General features: G+C 42.1%; 1 protein-coding gene across 1 annotated transcript in view; it reads left to right on the top strand.

The window, feature by feature from the left end:
* Positions 1-289: 289 nt before the first annotated feature.
* Positions 290-17,057, top strand: part of LOC120539709 — a gene marked incomplete at its 3' end in the record, with an annotated part of 50,126 nt that continues 33,358 nt past the window's right edge. Inside the window, exons 1-3 of the mRNA XM_039770091.1 lie at positions 290-588; positions 8,314-8,442; positions 16,210-16,278. Of these exons, the coding sequence (XP_039626025.1) occupies positions 8,356-8,442; positions 16,210-16,278 (156 nt within the window). The remainder of the gene's footprint in view (positions 589-8,313; positions 8,443-16,209; positions 16,279-17,057) is intronic.

Raw genomic sequence — 17,057 nt, 5'->3', positions numbered from 1 at the left:
CACTAGAACATAAATACAGGATATACAAAGCAATACGAGGAATGAATTAGAAAAAAAAATCAGTTGTTAAAAGACGTACGTATCAGTTTATTTAAAAAAAAATCCCATTGTTAGTTCTTGAATTAATAATAAAGGAAGACGAGGACATGCTGCTGCAACACTACAAGTAAAAGTAAAAGGCAAACCTCCGAGGAATTCTTACGGAGGCGTAAACTTTCGGCAAGGGCCGATGGGAAATGTAGTCATGGGCTGCTTCCTGGTAAATAACGTCCCACACGCTGTGTCGTCACAGTACGCATGTTCAGTTTGGTTGAAATGATGAAACGTCATCAATCGCGACGGAACCTGGACTTTTCTGTAGGAAGTGCTTTTTATGTTGTTATTTTAAAGTGATATTTTCTGTAGGAACGATAACGCTATACTACTGACGATTCGGAGTACTCAAGGAAGAACAAAGGCGAGATGCTTTCATTTTTTTTCTCTGATGCTTCGTAGATTCACTGCAAGGATTTGACTGGACGGCCATCCAAAGTGTCGTTATTGCCTAAAGGATTTGGACGTGGACAGGCAGGCATTTATTTACTTTGGGTAAGCAAATGTCCTTTCGCTTGCACTTTTTATTGTAAAATACTGTATCAAGACGAGGCTGCAGTTCGCTATGTATTTGGCGGTCTCCTATATTCTCGCACAGCTTCTGCAAAGCAGCGGCATATTCTGTTAACGAATAGACGCGCAAGCTGTAAGGCAATTGCACTTTGCACAACGCGGGGACGTCGGTAAAGAGGTCACGCAAACGTGGAGCCGTCTCATGTGAGATGGACGGGCCGGCCTGCTTGTCTGCGCTGATTCAGGCAGATCGCTTTGCTCGGTGCGGCCTCGAGGCGTCGGCGTCTGCAGGCGTCAGGGGCTCCGGCCGTGTCTCGGTGCAGCAGCGAATAGAAGCCAAGTCAAGTCTCCCGTCATGTGTCCTCAGTACAAGTGACAAACTGCTATTATAGAAAATATATAATTAACATTTTACTCTCTCTCTCTGTATGTGTGTGTTCTGTATATATCTATATCTATCAACATAATACATATATACTGTGTGTGTATATATATATATATATATATATATATATATATATATATATAATACAGTGGCACCTCGGTATTCGTCCTTAATCCGTTCCAGATCCTTTGACGTATACCAAACAAATTTTTCCCATAAGAAATAATGGGAAAATGATTAATCCGTTCCCATTAAAAAAAAAATCCTATTGTTATTTGGCATATTATACATTGATGGGGTTGTATAAAATAATTTAAACACTGCTTAATACTAAAATACATAAATACAAAAGCAATTAGATGGAATAAATGAAAATTTAACCTCACTTTACTTTTTAATAACATCTTTGTTTTTCACAATCGTAGATACCGTCGTTCTCAGCAAACGGTATGCAGCAGCCATGTCCCGGATACGCATGCCACCTTCATACTTTTCAACAATCAATTCAAATTTATGTGAAAAAACACAAAATCGCGTTGCAACGATGCAGTTTTGTTTTATGCTTCCATCTGCTGTCGGGGAGTCCTTGAACCCTACACCGTCGGTAATGTTACTGATGAGCACATCAAAGCCTGGGGAGGGTGAAAAAGGGCAAAGTGCTTTTATTAAAACAATCAACAAAACAAGGTGTTCAAATTAAAGTGCAGTCTCCAAAGTTCCTATAAATCCCATAAAATCAGAAGTGAAACGTGTAGGTTAAAAACAATATAAAAAAGTCTTCTTAAAAACAATGAGGTTAAAATAGAGCAGGACACATTCTTTAAAAAAAAAACAAAAAAAAACAAGAAGAAGCCCGTTGCCTTTTTACCTGGCGTGGCCCTACTTGCAGCTGATGCTCACTCTGCCTACTTCAGCTGTTCAGTTCACCTCTCTGATCCCTGGCACTGGTAGGCTCCTCCTGAGAGCGACTTGGGAGCCACAGTGACCAGGGTGCCTACGCTGGGTAACACACTTGCCCAAGTCCCACGGCCTTACGTGGAGAGTCATCCTCCTTCCGGTCAATCCCGCTCCATGATCACTCAGCAGGAGTGACCACTACTACTATTCCCCGGGTGTCGGCCCAACACCTGGGCTCCCTGCTCAGCGCTCTCTCTCTCTCTCTCTCTCTCTTTCTCTCATCCATCCAGTCTTTCTTTTTTTCTCCCCTTCTAGCCGACTTCTGCTTTTATTTATCAAGATAAGCAGCCCCAGGAACAATCATAAATGTGGACGGTCCCTCACCTGTGCACTTAGATGAGAAACACCCACATGGCGAATCGCCCTGAGAACCACTTCTGCCACATAACCACCATGCACCCTCACCAAGCCGCGAGAGATATATGTGTGTGTGTGTGTGTGTGTGTGTATATATATATATATATATATATATATATATATATATACACACACACACACACATACATATATCTATACTAATAAAAGTCAAAGCCCTCACTCACTCACTGACTCATCACTAATTCTCCAACTTCCCGTGTAGGTAGAAGGCTGAAATTTGTTAGGCTCATTCCTTACAGCTTACTTACAAAAGTTAGGCAGGTTTCATTTCGAAATTCTACATGTAACGGTCATAACTGGAATGTATTTTCGTCCATATACTGTAATAGACTGCAGCTCAATAGCCGTGGGAGGCGGAGTTTCATATTAAAGCATTTAACCAATCACATTTCAGCCATCTGACTGAGAACAATGAACCAGCCAGGCAGGCAGGCACGCGGCTAGCTCTATTTCTCTCTCTCTCTCTCTCAGCTTGCAGGCAGGCAAGGGAAACTGGGTTGGTCGTGAACCAAGATGTTCGTGAACCAAGGTTCCACTGTATATGTATATGTGTGTGTGTATATAGATATAGATATATCTATTGTGGACGCGGCCCGGGCACAGACAGGCAGACATGTTGTTTTCCACCACCACACGTTTATTTACAAATATATACAAGTTAAGAAGTGCTCACACAACCCCACAAAGTCCTGGCCAACACACAATGCCTTCTCTTCGGTCCACCTCCTCTCTCTCTCATCTCCTGCCTTGTCCTGCTTCCACCTGACTCCAGCCTCGAATGAAGGGTGACGGCCCCTTTTATTTCATCCCGGATGGGCTCCAGGTGTTTCCCGGCACTCCTCCCTGGACACGCCCCTGTGTGGCGGAAGTGCCAGCTGTTGTCCTGGAAGCTCTGCGGGTGTCCCTGCTCCTCTTCCCCCCCCAGCACTTCCTGGTGTGGCAGTAGTGCTGAGGTCCAGGGTTCCCAAGGCATTGGGGCACCCCCTGGCAGTGACCACGGGTCCCTACAGGGTTGGGATTCCATGCCCTCTACCCGTGGCCCCCAAAGCAACCAGGATAGCGGCCCCCACGTGATCCAGGGTGGGCATAGACCCTCTTCTGGTCCCTCAAGGCGTTCCGGCCGTGTCGTTGCCCCTGGCATCCCTTACAATATATAGATATGTATAAATATATATAATGTCTGTATATGTGTATATATATATATATATATATATATGTTTATATCTGTGTGTGTATATATTATATATATGACAGCAACACTCATAACAGTGACAAAACAATTACATTGACAATCATGTTACGTTATTTTCAAAATGTTTCCTTTTCTTTTTCTTCACTTCTTTCACACTACTTCTCTGCTGCAAAGCGCGGGTATTTTGATATATAAATATATAAATATATATGCACACACACACACATATATAATCTTGTGTAATGTTAATGTTTACCCCCCCCCAGGTGGAACTGAACAGTCACATAGTGTGGGGTCTCCTCAGTCTGTCAGTGGAGCAGGATGGTGACAGCAGTCTGTCTGAAGCTGCTCCTCTGTCTGGAGATGATCCTGTTCAGTGGATTCTCCATGACTGACAGTTGCCTGCTCAGCGCCCATCGCTCTGCCACGGATGTCAAACTGCCCAGCTCTGTGCCTACAATAGAGCCTGCCTTCCTCACCAGTTTGTCCAGGCGTGAGGTGTCCCTCTTCTTTATGCTGCCACCCCAGCACACCACCGCGTATGAGAGGGCACTCGCCACAACCGTCTGATAGAACATCTGCAGCATCTTATTGCAGATGTTGTAGGACGCCAGCCTCCTAATGAAGTATAGTCAGCTCTGTCCTCTCTTACACAGATCATCAGTATTGGCAGTCCAGTCCAGTTTATCATCCAGCTGCACTCCCAGGTATTTATAGGTCTGTACCCTCTGAACACAGTAACCTCTGATGATCACGGGGTCCATGAGGGGCCTGGTCCTCCTAAAATCCACCACCAGCTCCTTGGTTTTGCTGGTGTTCAGTTGTAGGTGGTTTGAGTCGCACCATTTAACAAAGTCCTTGATTAGGTTCCTATACTCCTCCTCCTGCCCACTCCTAATGCAGCCCACCATAGCAGTGTCGTCATGTGGCAGGACTCCGAGTCGTATTGGAAGTCTGATGTATGTTGGCTGAACAGGACCGGAGAAAGTCCAGTCCCCTGCTTATTTGTATGTACACACACAATCATGTTTCAGTATTTCAGTTGTTGCCCATAATGCTTGCTAGTATTGGTGTATAATTTGAACAAAATTATTATCTGATAACTATTATGTTTTGTAATTGCAGTTAATTTGAATAAATAGCAGTACAATGAAATGTGTGTGTTGCCTTAACAACTTCATGTGCTCCATTCTGTAGACATACAGTACAGTAAAACCTTAATTTTTCAGGTAAACTTTAAAAATGTAAAAAAAAACACGAGATTGTTCATTGTTGTAATAGTTAAAAAATGTCAAAATGAGTGTTTCTTTTATGTTGTTGTTGTACTCTTATTCTAATATTTGGCACTCGTGTGTTGTAACCTCAGCACTCAGATAGCGACGCTCAACGGCGATGAGCCTTTCGATGTTATACTTAACAACATTGCAAAGTTTTCAAAATTAATAACAAATCCAATTGTATGTATTCTTCTTCTTTTTGTTTTGTAAATTAAGGAAAGTAAAATAGGAAGTTTTTCTCTTGCCAGTGCCCATGGCAGGGTTATAACACACGAGTACCAAATATTTGTGTCTCAGCAGCTGTTAGCTGATATTCAAATTGTTGTAAACGTAAAGTAAAGTTTAACACAACTTGATTTTTCCATCAAAACAAAAGTTACTTCTTAAAAAAAAAAAAAAACAGATCGATCCCCACCCTTGTCGATCTGTTCTTAGCATAATTCTTTTTTTTTTTGTAAAAACTTGATTGCTATGTATTGATTGTAATAAAATTAATAAAAAAAAAAAAAAAAATTGGCACTCACAATTCAAAAATGTTCACCAAGTTGGGTGACGGTGTGTAGAAGCCCCGAACAGTTCAGTTTTCTGCAAGCGGTCTAATTAACTTTTATTAGAACCTCCAATATTTCTTATTTTCTGTCAATTATCTTTATTTTTCTGCTTCGCTTATTTTTAGGTCAGCTGAGAGCCAACAGGCGTCTTCCCTTCTTCCATCCTTGAGCTGTCGTCGTCTCATCAGCCTCCCTTCTTGGGTCCTCTCGCTTGAGCTAAGCTTTAATTTAAAACGAAATCCGGCCTGTGCCTTTATTTAACCATTTGTTTAGCAGGCCTGACTTGTATTAATATTTGCACTAAGGTTAATGATTATACATTTTTCTATATTTATTTATGCTAATACAGTAATCCCTCCTCGATCGCGGGGGTTGCGTTCCAGACCCCCCCCGCGATAGGTGAAAATCCGCGAAGTAGAAACCATATATTTCTATGGTTATTTTTATATATTTTAAGCCCTTATAAACTCTCCCACACTGTTTATAAATATTTCCCGCAGAGTTATACAGCGTAATCTCTTTGTATTCTCTTAGATATTAGGTAAGATTCATTGAAATTATGTATATAAACACACTGTTTATATATAGTAAAACCTAAATATTATTTTAAATATATTGAGTGTCTCTGATATCACATATGTTACAGCCATTATGATAGACAGGCCACCAGCAATAAATACGTACAATGCAACAAAAATAGTATACAGTATATGTGTGTACAGTGCGTACATGTACTAAGTACTGTAAGTAGAAAATGAATTATGGTTACTCACCAACAATGACACGATGACTTGTCCGATAACAATGAGTTTTATTTTACTGCACAACAAAGGAGAGCGTTACAGCCCTTAAAGGAGCCTCTTCAGGTGATTGTGTAACACCGTTGTTGTTCTTCTTCAATCCAAATCCCTAAAGCAGATTCCATCCAGACTGCTGCCTTATTACATCCACTTACAACTTGTTTTAACACCCTGGTTAAAAGGACACTGTGGCTGTAGATCTTATATTCCTTTCCTACTTTTTAAATAAAAAGAATCGTAGCCTTCAACAAATCCAAAACGTTTACCTTTTCGGCAATCGTTAACATCTTCCGTTTGAGCTTGGGCACGGCAAATGAAGCAGTAGCAGATCATTTTGGAGCCGTAATGAAGGGCTGACTACACACAAAGATAAACACAAAAGAGCTCAACTCTTTACACAGAGAAACACGTTGATGCTGAATGAACGAGACAAGACTTCCTGGTTAACACCGCATTCAGCACACAGGAACTTAACTGTGTGCTCTGATTGGTTAGCTTCTCAGCCATCTGCCAATAGCGTCTCTTGTATGAAATCAACTGGGCAAACCAACTGAGGAAGCATGTACCGGAAGTAAAAAGACACATTGTCCGCAGAACCTGCGAAGCAGCGAAAAATCTGCGTTATATATTTAGTTATGCTTTCATATAAAATCTGTGATAGAGTGAAGCCGCGAAAGGCAAAGCGCGATATAGCGAGGGATTACTGTACATGAATATACTAATTTAATTTTCCATACTATCCGTTACTAGCGCCATCTATTTGTGAAATCTTGAACTATTCGTCATATGAAAATTTCATTTCTTAATTAGCATGGATTAATTGATCAGTTAGTGAAACTGATTATGGATTCATGTATTGTAATCAGAAGTGAGTTTGTGTGTAAAATGTCAAGTCATTTGGACAATAGGAAGTGGGTTAAATCTCCATTACAAGATTAGTAGCAGACAACAAACAGGTGAAGCTAAAAGAAGCCTGGTGGTAATAAAAAGAAACAAATACCAAAAGAGTTTAATGAATTATTCGATGTGAATTTGTACCCATTATATTACAATGTGTGTTTTGTCACAGTCGTCGTGGTTTTATTGACGCCAACTCCAGTAACCCAGTGATTTCTCGCCACTCCGACTCCACGGCCTCGGTTTGCACAGTACGTTAATTAACTTGTTAAAGATTAGAGAAAAAATGAAACAATATGACAGATTGTAATTGGGAGAAACATTTTATTTTGTTTAATGGATAAATGTTTATGTACATATTGTATTAGTTAAAGTTTGTATTGTAAAGAAAATTTGATGAATTTATGGTCACTAAACAATAAGCCTACAGAATTTAATTTTGTTAATAAATGAACAAACACTTAACACCCGTGGTCAATAGGCTAATTATAAAAATAGGCTTCAACACACAAGATGTGTGTCTGGTTATGCACAAGGTTAGTGTAAGAAGTTTTTTAAAGGGATAAAAAAAAAAAAAAATAGAATCAGCCAATCAAGTAACCTGAAAACCGGCATTGGCCTTCAAACCCTGAGCAGATCATCCCTGCGTGTGGTGAGGTTTCCCAGCCAGTGACGGACTCGTGGACTGTGCCTCCTTTGTCCACACGTGTTTGTGACTCGCTAATTCACGGGTGACGTCTGCATGTGCCACACGAGCGTATTGACCTGGTGACGCCTTTGACTCTTTTTGATATTTAGCTGATATGCGGATAAATCGGGGGGAGTCGTCGGTTCTCAACACTAAACAAGAACGTCTTTCTGAGAAAACACGCCGTCATACAAATACAAGATACTTGTGATACAAACCATCTGTTAAAATACGTGCACCTCCGTAAAAATCCAAAGCACACTTTGTGCTCCTGAATTTGAGGATTTCAATGAATGTTTTTATTCCAGAAGTCCAGCTTGCCGTTAAGAAGATGAAGGTTAAGATTCATCAGACGGTGTGTCAGACCAGTAATTAGAATGAACATTCAAACCGTTTTAACAAGAAGAGGCCAACCAACCCAACGAGCTCCTCAGTCCGTCCTGTTCTGCACACCAAGGCTCTGAGCTCCTGCCGTCCACCACACTTGGTCATTTCATCCACGTGTCTCTGGTCCTTTGTGAGAAGAAAATCAAGTTCCTGTGTTTCAGGTTTTAATGTGTTTGTGCTTTTCTTGTTTCACAGACCAGACTGATCATCATCTGAGAAGACAAGCCTGGTGCCATCATGGATTTTGATTCACTCTACAACAATGAATTTGTGAAAGTTTTCAAGAAGGATTGGAGAATAGGAATGAACAAAATTTTCTGTAAGGTACAGTGTGCCCTCTTTAAGAGAAATGTTGTTTATGTAGCCTCTGCTAGGAGGTGCAGCATGTTATGAAAATGTCGCTCTTGATTAATGATTGGTCCGCTGCTGGTCTTTTTTCAGTCCATTTTCTGAATTTTCATCTCTTTTTGAACGGTTTAGGACAGGTGGGTGTACCTGCACCACAGTGCTATGTGTAGTTCTTGTGAGGGTCGCCAGGTCTATGAAGTCTCAGGGGATCAGCGCAGTCCTCACTTGCAGTGCAAAAACCTCGTAGCTGCTGTTGTTTTCTTTCATAATTGAGTTTGTTTTTTTAGTTTTTGGAGTTCCTGATGTTATAAGGTGGTGGTGATGATGGCCAAATGAAACATGTCTTCATTCCAGTCATAGCATGATGGACGTTGCTAGTATGTACACCATATTTGAAAAAATACCTATAAACTCCACTGACCAATCAGAAATGTGAACGTCGGATTCTGATCACATGATTTAAATGGCAGGTGTTGTTGATTCGTGAAAAAAAAAAAAAAATTGTACGTGAAGCTCCGGAAAAATGGAATCTTGAGAGCTTTAATTTTAGGGGCAACATCAGTTTCTCAATTTGCTGCAAACTTTAAAGATGTGCCATGCCAGCTGTTTCCATAGTTGGCGAGAGTCCTACACATTCCCTTCTGGGGCCCTGTGCCCTCTACTGGCCATTATGTAGTCTCCTCCATGGCATCTCTCAGCCTTCTTTATATGAATTAAAACTTTCTTGGTGTCACCCTTGCTTTTAGCTTCATGCAGATGTCCCTGTGCATTGTGACCTGCTAGCATGACAGGAGAGCATGCTGTCCCCTTGTGGTGACCCCTTCCTTCTGCAGTGACTTGACGCTCTGGGACCTGATTGGTCCATAAGCACCTGTGCTGCCAAATCCAGTTCTTGTGTGCCTGCGTTTACCTGACCTCCTGTACGTGTACCGTGTGTGGAGCGTGGTTCAGACACAGACAGACGGACAACAGGTTGTCACCCAACACACACATTTATTATATACAATATTTACAGTTACTTGTGCACAAATCCAGTGCCTCCAGCACCAAAGTCCAGGCCTCACAGTCCAGTGCCTGCCTTCTGGCCGCCTCCACTCCCCTCTTTCCAGACTCCCGTCCACTTCCACCTGACTCCAGTCCTGAATGAAGGGAGTCTGCCCTTTTATACAAGCCCGGATGAGCTCCAGCTGTTCCCCGACACTCCTCCGCGGACTCTCCCGTGTGGCGGAAGTGCCGACTGTGCACCTGGAAGCCCTTCGGGTGTCCTCAGTCGTCTTCCCCCCAGCACTTCCTGGTGTGGCGGAAGTGCTGAGGTCCAGGGCTCTTCAGGCACCGGGGTGCCCCGGCGGTCCCCAGTGCAACCAGGGTGGTCGCCCCTCATGGCCTGGAGAAGGCGCAAGCCCTCCTCTGGTCCTCCTGGGCATCCCGGCTGGGTCCACCACACGTGATGGTCACTAATTATTTTAATATTTATTAGCTAATTCACAGATTAGGGACTTCTTTTGTTGAACTGAGTATTTCTATTATTTTTTTATTTTCATTTTAATTTCTTAGAATAGTTTCTTAAGGAACAAACTAAAGATTGCATCAAGAAAGTAAAATCAACTTGTGGCAGGCAAGTGTGGAGGCCCGTGTGTCACATACGACCAGGGAGCGAGTTAATAAAACAATACTTTATAAATATCCAAATGAAACATACTTGGGAAATTGGCTGCTATTTTTGGGATAAATCCACTGTTGTTTTTTTACGGCCGGACATTTTTCACTGTTCGTCTCTCCTCTTGCCACGACGTGCTTGTTTAGCCACACACACGTGCCGACTCTTACAGTTAGAAATAGGAAGCGACTCAAAGCCAAGTCTGCTCACGCTGCGCTCTCACTGAGAACAGGCCTCATCGTGACCGTTAAGGTGTGAAAGCCAAGTAAGGCGTCGCTCCCACTGCACCTCAATTCTGCTATTTCACTTCTGGGACACACAGCCAGTCGCTTTAAACAAAAAACAAAAATGGAGGAATCTGCACTTTACAGTTGTATTTGGGCCAGATTCATGTGTGCTACTAAATTTGGCACAGACACGTGCAGCTTGACATGTGAGGCGTGTCGTGTGTCGTCTTTAAATCTCAACTCAGTTGAGGCGATTGGGTAGCTGGTTAGGATGAATGGCGGCCAGTTCACGCCACAGGTGATTCCTGGCTTTCTGGCCTGCTCTTTTCGGGCGATTCTTATGAAAATAGTTGCATCATTTCACAACACCGTCATTTTCAAAGCGCCAATGTGAAAGAATATTGTTTGCTGTTTAAAGATATTAAACCTGTTTCTCTTCCCCATTAATAGAGAGAGAGAGAGAGAAATGTTTGAAACCACTGCTTCCCAAACTTGGTCCTGGGACCCCCTGTGCCTGCAGGTTTTTGTTCCAAGCACCAAAAATCTGTACATGTACAGTATGTCTATGTGTGTCTCTCTAGATATCTAAAATCCTAAGCCTAAAAGTGCATTGAGTTTATGTGACGTTTTTATGCCACATTTTAAATCGGCCTTATTTTAAAACCTACATATATATATATATATATGTTTGGTATCATTCTTTTAAGGATTTAATGAACTTTAATGTCATGATATTAGATTTTCAGATTCTTATTCAGTTTTTAAATTATAAAATAAATATCAAAAAATTATGGTTTATAAGAATGTCAGTTGAATGGATCATTTATTTAGTCTCATAAAAACTCATGGAGCACAGTGGACCTTTAGTTTAACAGGAATACTCCAATCGGTAAGAGAGTAAATTATTTTATTGTCATTTCGTGATTTTTTTTTTCTCCGTTAAATAATAATTCATTTTTCTTTTACATATTTATAGAATGTTGTGATTTTGACTCTGATAAATAATCATTTTTGTGTTGTACATTTACAGATTTTATTAACATTCTGGCTGCAACTGGGGATTGGGTGCCAAAGGGTGGGCTTGCCCCGTGTGTGTGTGTGTGTGTGTGTGTGTGTGTGTAAACACTGACCTACTACCCCCAATTCTTTACTATATATTGCCTTTGATTCTTGTAAGTCTATAAACATTATGCTCTGATGACGGCTCCTGGTAGCGTCTGAAAGCTCAGGAATAAAAACGACTTTATGATCCGTGATTCATTCTCTCCCTTTGTGGATCTCCATCTACAAATATATATAATTAATCTATTATATTCTAATTAGTGGCTCTGAAAATAAAGTGTTTCCAGCTTTTGAATATTCCGTGTTGTTTGCCTGGCTGTCCGCTCTGCTCGTTTTTAATTGTTATTAATAAGATACAACAAAGGGGGAAAACTGCACAGTAATCTAATGAGAAAAAGTAAAGCATTTAAATCTATAGCAAAAATAGAAATATTTGTAAGTGTCTCATAAATGTAAAAATCATACTGCTGTGTTTCTCTGAATGTAGAATTACAGAAGAGAAAAATAATTAAATGAGCTCATTGTGATCAGGTGGTGTCACTGATTATGAATGTGCTTGGAACAAAAACCTGCAGCCGCAGGGGGTCCCCATGCAGGACCCAGTTTGAGAAGCACTGGTTTAAACAATGGATAAAGGGAGACAGACAGACAGACAGACAGTCAGGACGTTTATGGTTCATGTTGATTGAGATTTCGCTGTGACGTACCCGACTCTGAATCGTTTTGCTGATTTCAGTGCCGCCTCCTGTCCACCAAAGTGTAGCAGTTCTGAATTTTACTGCCCTGATTGTGAAGTTTTGAGCTCCGCTTCCTTAAGAATTCGGCCAACGGCATCTGCCTGAGATTGAATTACCGACATGTTCGAGGGAGCCCACCGAGTCGTGGCCTGCTGTAGGCTCTTCAGAGATGACATTTGTGGGGCTCGTGTTTGTCTGCTGCTCTGTGGACGACAATTCATTTAGCAGTTAAATTACAAATTGTGGTACAAAGTGAGTGCTGTGATGTGTTTGAACGTACAAAAGTGTTCAGTCTGTCCACCTGAAAGTCCTCAGCATGCTATGGATTTCAAAAGGTGAAGTTTTTTGTTATTTTTATTTGATATACTTTGTTAACCCCCAAGGGGAAGTCGTCTTTTCACATGACCTTTGGGGGTCAGAGTGCAGGGTCAACCATTTGGTGTTTAGGTTAAGGGCCCAGTGGAGTAGGATCCCTTCTGGCAGTAATGGGATTTGAACTGGCAACCTTACAGATGCCAGCACAGGTAGACAGAGAGCACTTTCTTTGTGTCCGGGGGAAATGTGGCTTTTTACAGAACTCCATAAATAAATATGAATGTATTATGACAAACAGCAGTCCTGATTCTCAGGTACACACCAGAATGGCTAAGAAGAAAGAAAAACATCGGACTTGGCCTCAGATAAAAACAACAGTCCCAGTCCCAGGGAGGCAGTACAATGGCGTCTCCCCGTAGGTACGAAGTCATGTTTCTTGACACACTAAAGTCCTTGGCTTGGCGTTGCCGTGTCACAGAGACGGTGTACAGCATTGTTCATAATGGTACTCAGTTGTGTTTTCATTCCTTCCTTCATCAGACTGAGAGCGCATTCAAAACCTGAGCCTGCCTGTTTAATGAGTTGCCTAATTGGTGGGCCTTTCTTGACGTGATGCTCCTTTAGAGCGGGGTGTCGAACTCCGGGCCCCCCAGCGGCTGCAAGTTTTTGTTCCAACCAGCTTCTGTTTTTAATTGGACTCCTGGGCTAATTAAGTCAACTGGTATTGCCCAGATTCCCAGCTCTCAGAACAATATTGAAATTAGAAAACTAAGTTTGGACTAAGCAGTTCTGTCTTTTTAACAGTAATTTCATCCTATTTTTCCAGGTGTTCTGATTGTTTAATTAATCTGTTTTTTTACTAATGCGTTGGTAGTTGCAGCTTTTGATGATTTTGTGTTGTTCGCCCGGGCGTCTGCTCTGCTCATTTTTAATTCTCATTATTTAGATAGAATGAAGGGAGCAAACTGCACAGAGAAAGGGCGAAATACTGTAGAATGAAAAGAGTTAAGCAATTAAATCTGTTGCAAAAATATGAATATTTCTAAATGTCTTATAAATGTAAAAATCAGGCTGCTGTGCTTTCTTAATGTAGAATAAGAGAAGAGAAAACAATCCCAGCTAATTAATTGAGCTCCGTGTTGTCACTGATTGGGAATCCCAGTGGGCCCCCAGGACTGACTTTGAGGACCCCTCCCTGGCTTAGTACATTTTAATAAATATATTTTGAAGGTCTGGGACCACCTTGGGAAATGTTATCTGAGACCTCCGATATCCTGGGGTTCCCAAACTGTTGCACAGTGTACAAGTGTAGAAAACAAAACGCGCTAATCTTGTATAAAAGGCTGAAAAGTGGAAGAGCGCTGTCACATGTCGATATTCAGCAGGGCCACAATAACGTCTGCCCGCTGGTCAGGAGGGATTCTTTGTGCAGGTGGTCTGCTGGTCATTCAGGTTGGTTGGTTCAAAGTGGGACTCCAGCTCTCCCAGAGTGTCCTGCTGGCACCACCACCACCATACTACAGGGTAGGGGTGGTCTGCCCGTACGTAATGCTTTACATTTTGGCCACACAAGTCTTCTCTCTACTGGACCACAGTCTAGTTGGCTCCTATTCATGCCGTGTGGCAAATGTTTTGTTATGGACATTGAAATAAACCATATGCAGAGTGAATGTTCAAAGTCACAATACTGAACTGTGAATTAAAGTAAATCTAGAATATGAACTTGGACTGCAGATAAGTCGAAATGTGAACTGTGGGAGCGAGCGCTGAATACACAGCCGGCAATCGGGAGCGGAACTTTCATCTCAGGCAGACATCATCTGCAGGTGGGGTTTGGTGGGTTGGAACCGGAAGTGACATCAAGCCGGACGTGATCATCAGTTCTGTGGGGAAAACGGGAGAGAGAGTTAAAGTTACAGCGCCAACCCCTGGTCTGGGGAGCAATTACCATTATTTGAGCCCATACGCTGTCTTCCATTCGTACCTGTGTGACAGTTGATGAGTAAAATACTGACTGGAGGAATATGTGTGTGTGCGCGTGTGTGTGTGCGTGTGTGTGCATCTTCTGAAATTTAGGGTTAGGGTAATGATGTAGATTGGGTGCTTTTCCAAGGCGCTGTATATTTCAGTCTGAAAGTATTCACTAATACATGATGCCATCTTCTGTCAGAAATGTTTTGAACGAATGTATGAATTGCTAATTGTGCACACAGATGTGAAACACGTGTTAACACTCCACTACTTCAGTGATTTCAGTAGCAGGGCCTCACCTCTTGGCGTCAGTCAATGCACGTGCCCGAGCAAACGCAGGACAACACTTGGCTTCTTCCTGTCCTCCCACCCAGGCTTTAAACACGCATGCATGGGACACTCGTTGGGTCTGGTGCAGAGTTACAGGGTCCAGAGCCAGTCAGGTTGAACTGCACAGCACTCTGGGTAATATTATTTAAGGGATACGCAGTGTTGACCTGCAAGTCCATGCACATTATTTCAAAGAAATGAATGCTGCCAGAAGAATATTACATTTCCCGTTTTCTTGCACTTTGACAGAATTGCACATTTTGTAAGTAAATGTGTTTACATTTAAAAGGGGTTCAGTAATGGTTAACATATCTCTTAAAACATTTTTTTAATATCCATATTGCCAGAAAGATTTTGTGTGTGTTTAGTATTTTCTGCCTCCATGTTTGTTGATGGCCGCTATGTGCTTTATATCAGTCCTGTGACTTATCCTGTAATTGCTCCTCCGCTGTAACATCTGGCGCTACGCTGCTCTCAGTGTTCAGAGCTCTCCTGTGTATCCAGTTATTAGAAAATCGTACAAGGAAATCGGGACCTGGCATGTGCTGGACGGCTCTAATTTTGCATATTGCGCTTTGTTGTGATCCATTGTTACCGGCTTACAATGGCTTTCCATTTTGATATTTACTAAAAAATAAAATTACTATTGCCAGGCGTCAGCTGCTCCCGTTAGGGGTCGCCACAGCGGATCATCTTCTTCCTGTCCTCATCATCTTGTTCTGTCACCCCCATCACCTGCATGTCCTCTCTCACCACATCCATAAACCTTCTCTAAGGCCTTCCTCTTCTCCTCTTCCCTGGTAGCTCTATCCTTGGCACCCTTCTCTCATTATACCCCTCATCTCTCCTCTGCACATGTCCAAACCAACTCAATCTCGCCTCTCTGGTTTAAAACCAAACCAAACAAACTAACAATAGCTTAGGAAAGTGGCCTATAAACACAGAGAGCCTGCTAACCAGTGTCCTAGCAAAGAGCTTTTATACAATGTCCAGTCAGGTGACTGCAGCTCCCCAGCAAACGTGGGCCAAAAACTGAAAAACCAGTAGAAAGCAAACAGCATGAAACGAAACTGAAATGGGATGAAGTCCCAAAGTTCTGGAGGTGATCTCCTGGGTTCAGTGGGTGAAGGCTTTGGTGTTCCCACCACCAGACACAGTGGGGTATAAAAGGTCTGCACACCCCTGCCAAAATCACTGGCTTTGTATAAGAAACAAAATGCCACCAAGATGAGTCCTGTCGGAACGAATTCCATCTTTATTACAAAATTACAATCATTCTGTACAAAGAAGGTGAAAACAAATGAGAGTTTATAATGAAATAAAGGTTGTTGGACACCAAAACCTAAACCTAAACGCCTAAACTAATCCTGAATTGAAACCGGCTTTTTAAAGGCGTTAGGTTTGTGTTGCACTTTTATTTATTTCTTTTTACTTCCTCACACAGCCGTGCAGAGTGCTGTGCCGTGGACAGATCCTCTACAAGAAGCACTGCAACACCCTCGGACATTTAGAGGTGAGTACGTTTTATATTCATAGGCCTTTATTAATGTTGCCTTCAGTTTCGTGTATGCTGCACAGAATATCAAAATCCGTGTATTCTTAGTACGAGGTCACGGAAGTGGACATTAATATTGAAGAGAGTGTCTTTTTTTTTGTGCTGTGATATTTAAAGTGAAGTCTTTAAGAAGCCTTTGAAATAGTAGAATTTGCAGAATCCCTGTAAATTAGAGCACCCCAGTCTGGACAGGAAGTCAGTCAAGCAGCCGTTATTTTGTTCTGTTTGAGCCCCTCTTGACTTTGCCAGTAAGTTTATATAAAAACCAGAGCTTGTGTGGCACCCAGCAGTATATGTAGAGTTACTGACAGCCTAAACATGCGAAAGGCTCTAATAAAATAACAAGCCCCTAGTGACGTGTGGCTTAGAAATATTTCTTTTGTTATTGAGACGGCCTGTCCAGATTCCTTGTCCTCAGCTGACTGATGTATCCTGGTCTGTTGGGCTGACCTTGAGTGGTGCCAGCTTTCAGTGCCATCACAAATAAGAGCCGAGGGAATTAAGCACGGCTGGCTTTGCTTTCACGCGTCTTAAGGCTTTGGCACACATAATGTGTGCTTTGCAGAAGTAAAAGTGAACTCGCTGTGCCAGGGCTGAGTCAGTGACATCCTCGCTCTGCCACGGCTTTGTAAGTGTGTACAGTCGAGGGGAACTGGTTTGCTGCTTCTACCATCAAGCAAGAGCACTTTGAGGGAGAAATGCCCCCCATGAAAGCACTGAATTTAATATTTGCCCAC

This window comes from Polypterus senegalus, chromosome 11 (genome assembly GCF_016835505.1).
Source record: "Polypterus senegalus isolate Bchr_013 chromosome 11, ASM1683550v1, whole genome shotgun sequence".
Lineage (NCBI taxonomy): Eukaryota > Metazoa > Chordata > Cladistia > Polypteriformes > Polypteridae > Polypterus > Polypterus senegalus.
The sequence above is the reverse complement of the archived record's forward strand: the minus strand, read 5'-3'. Positions and strand labels throughout refer to the sequence as shown.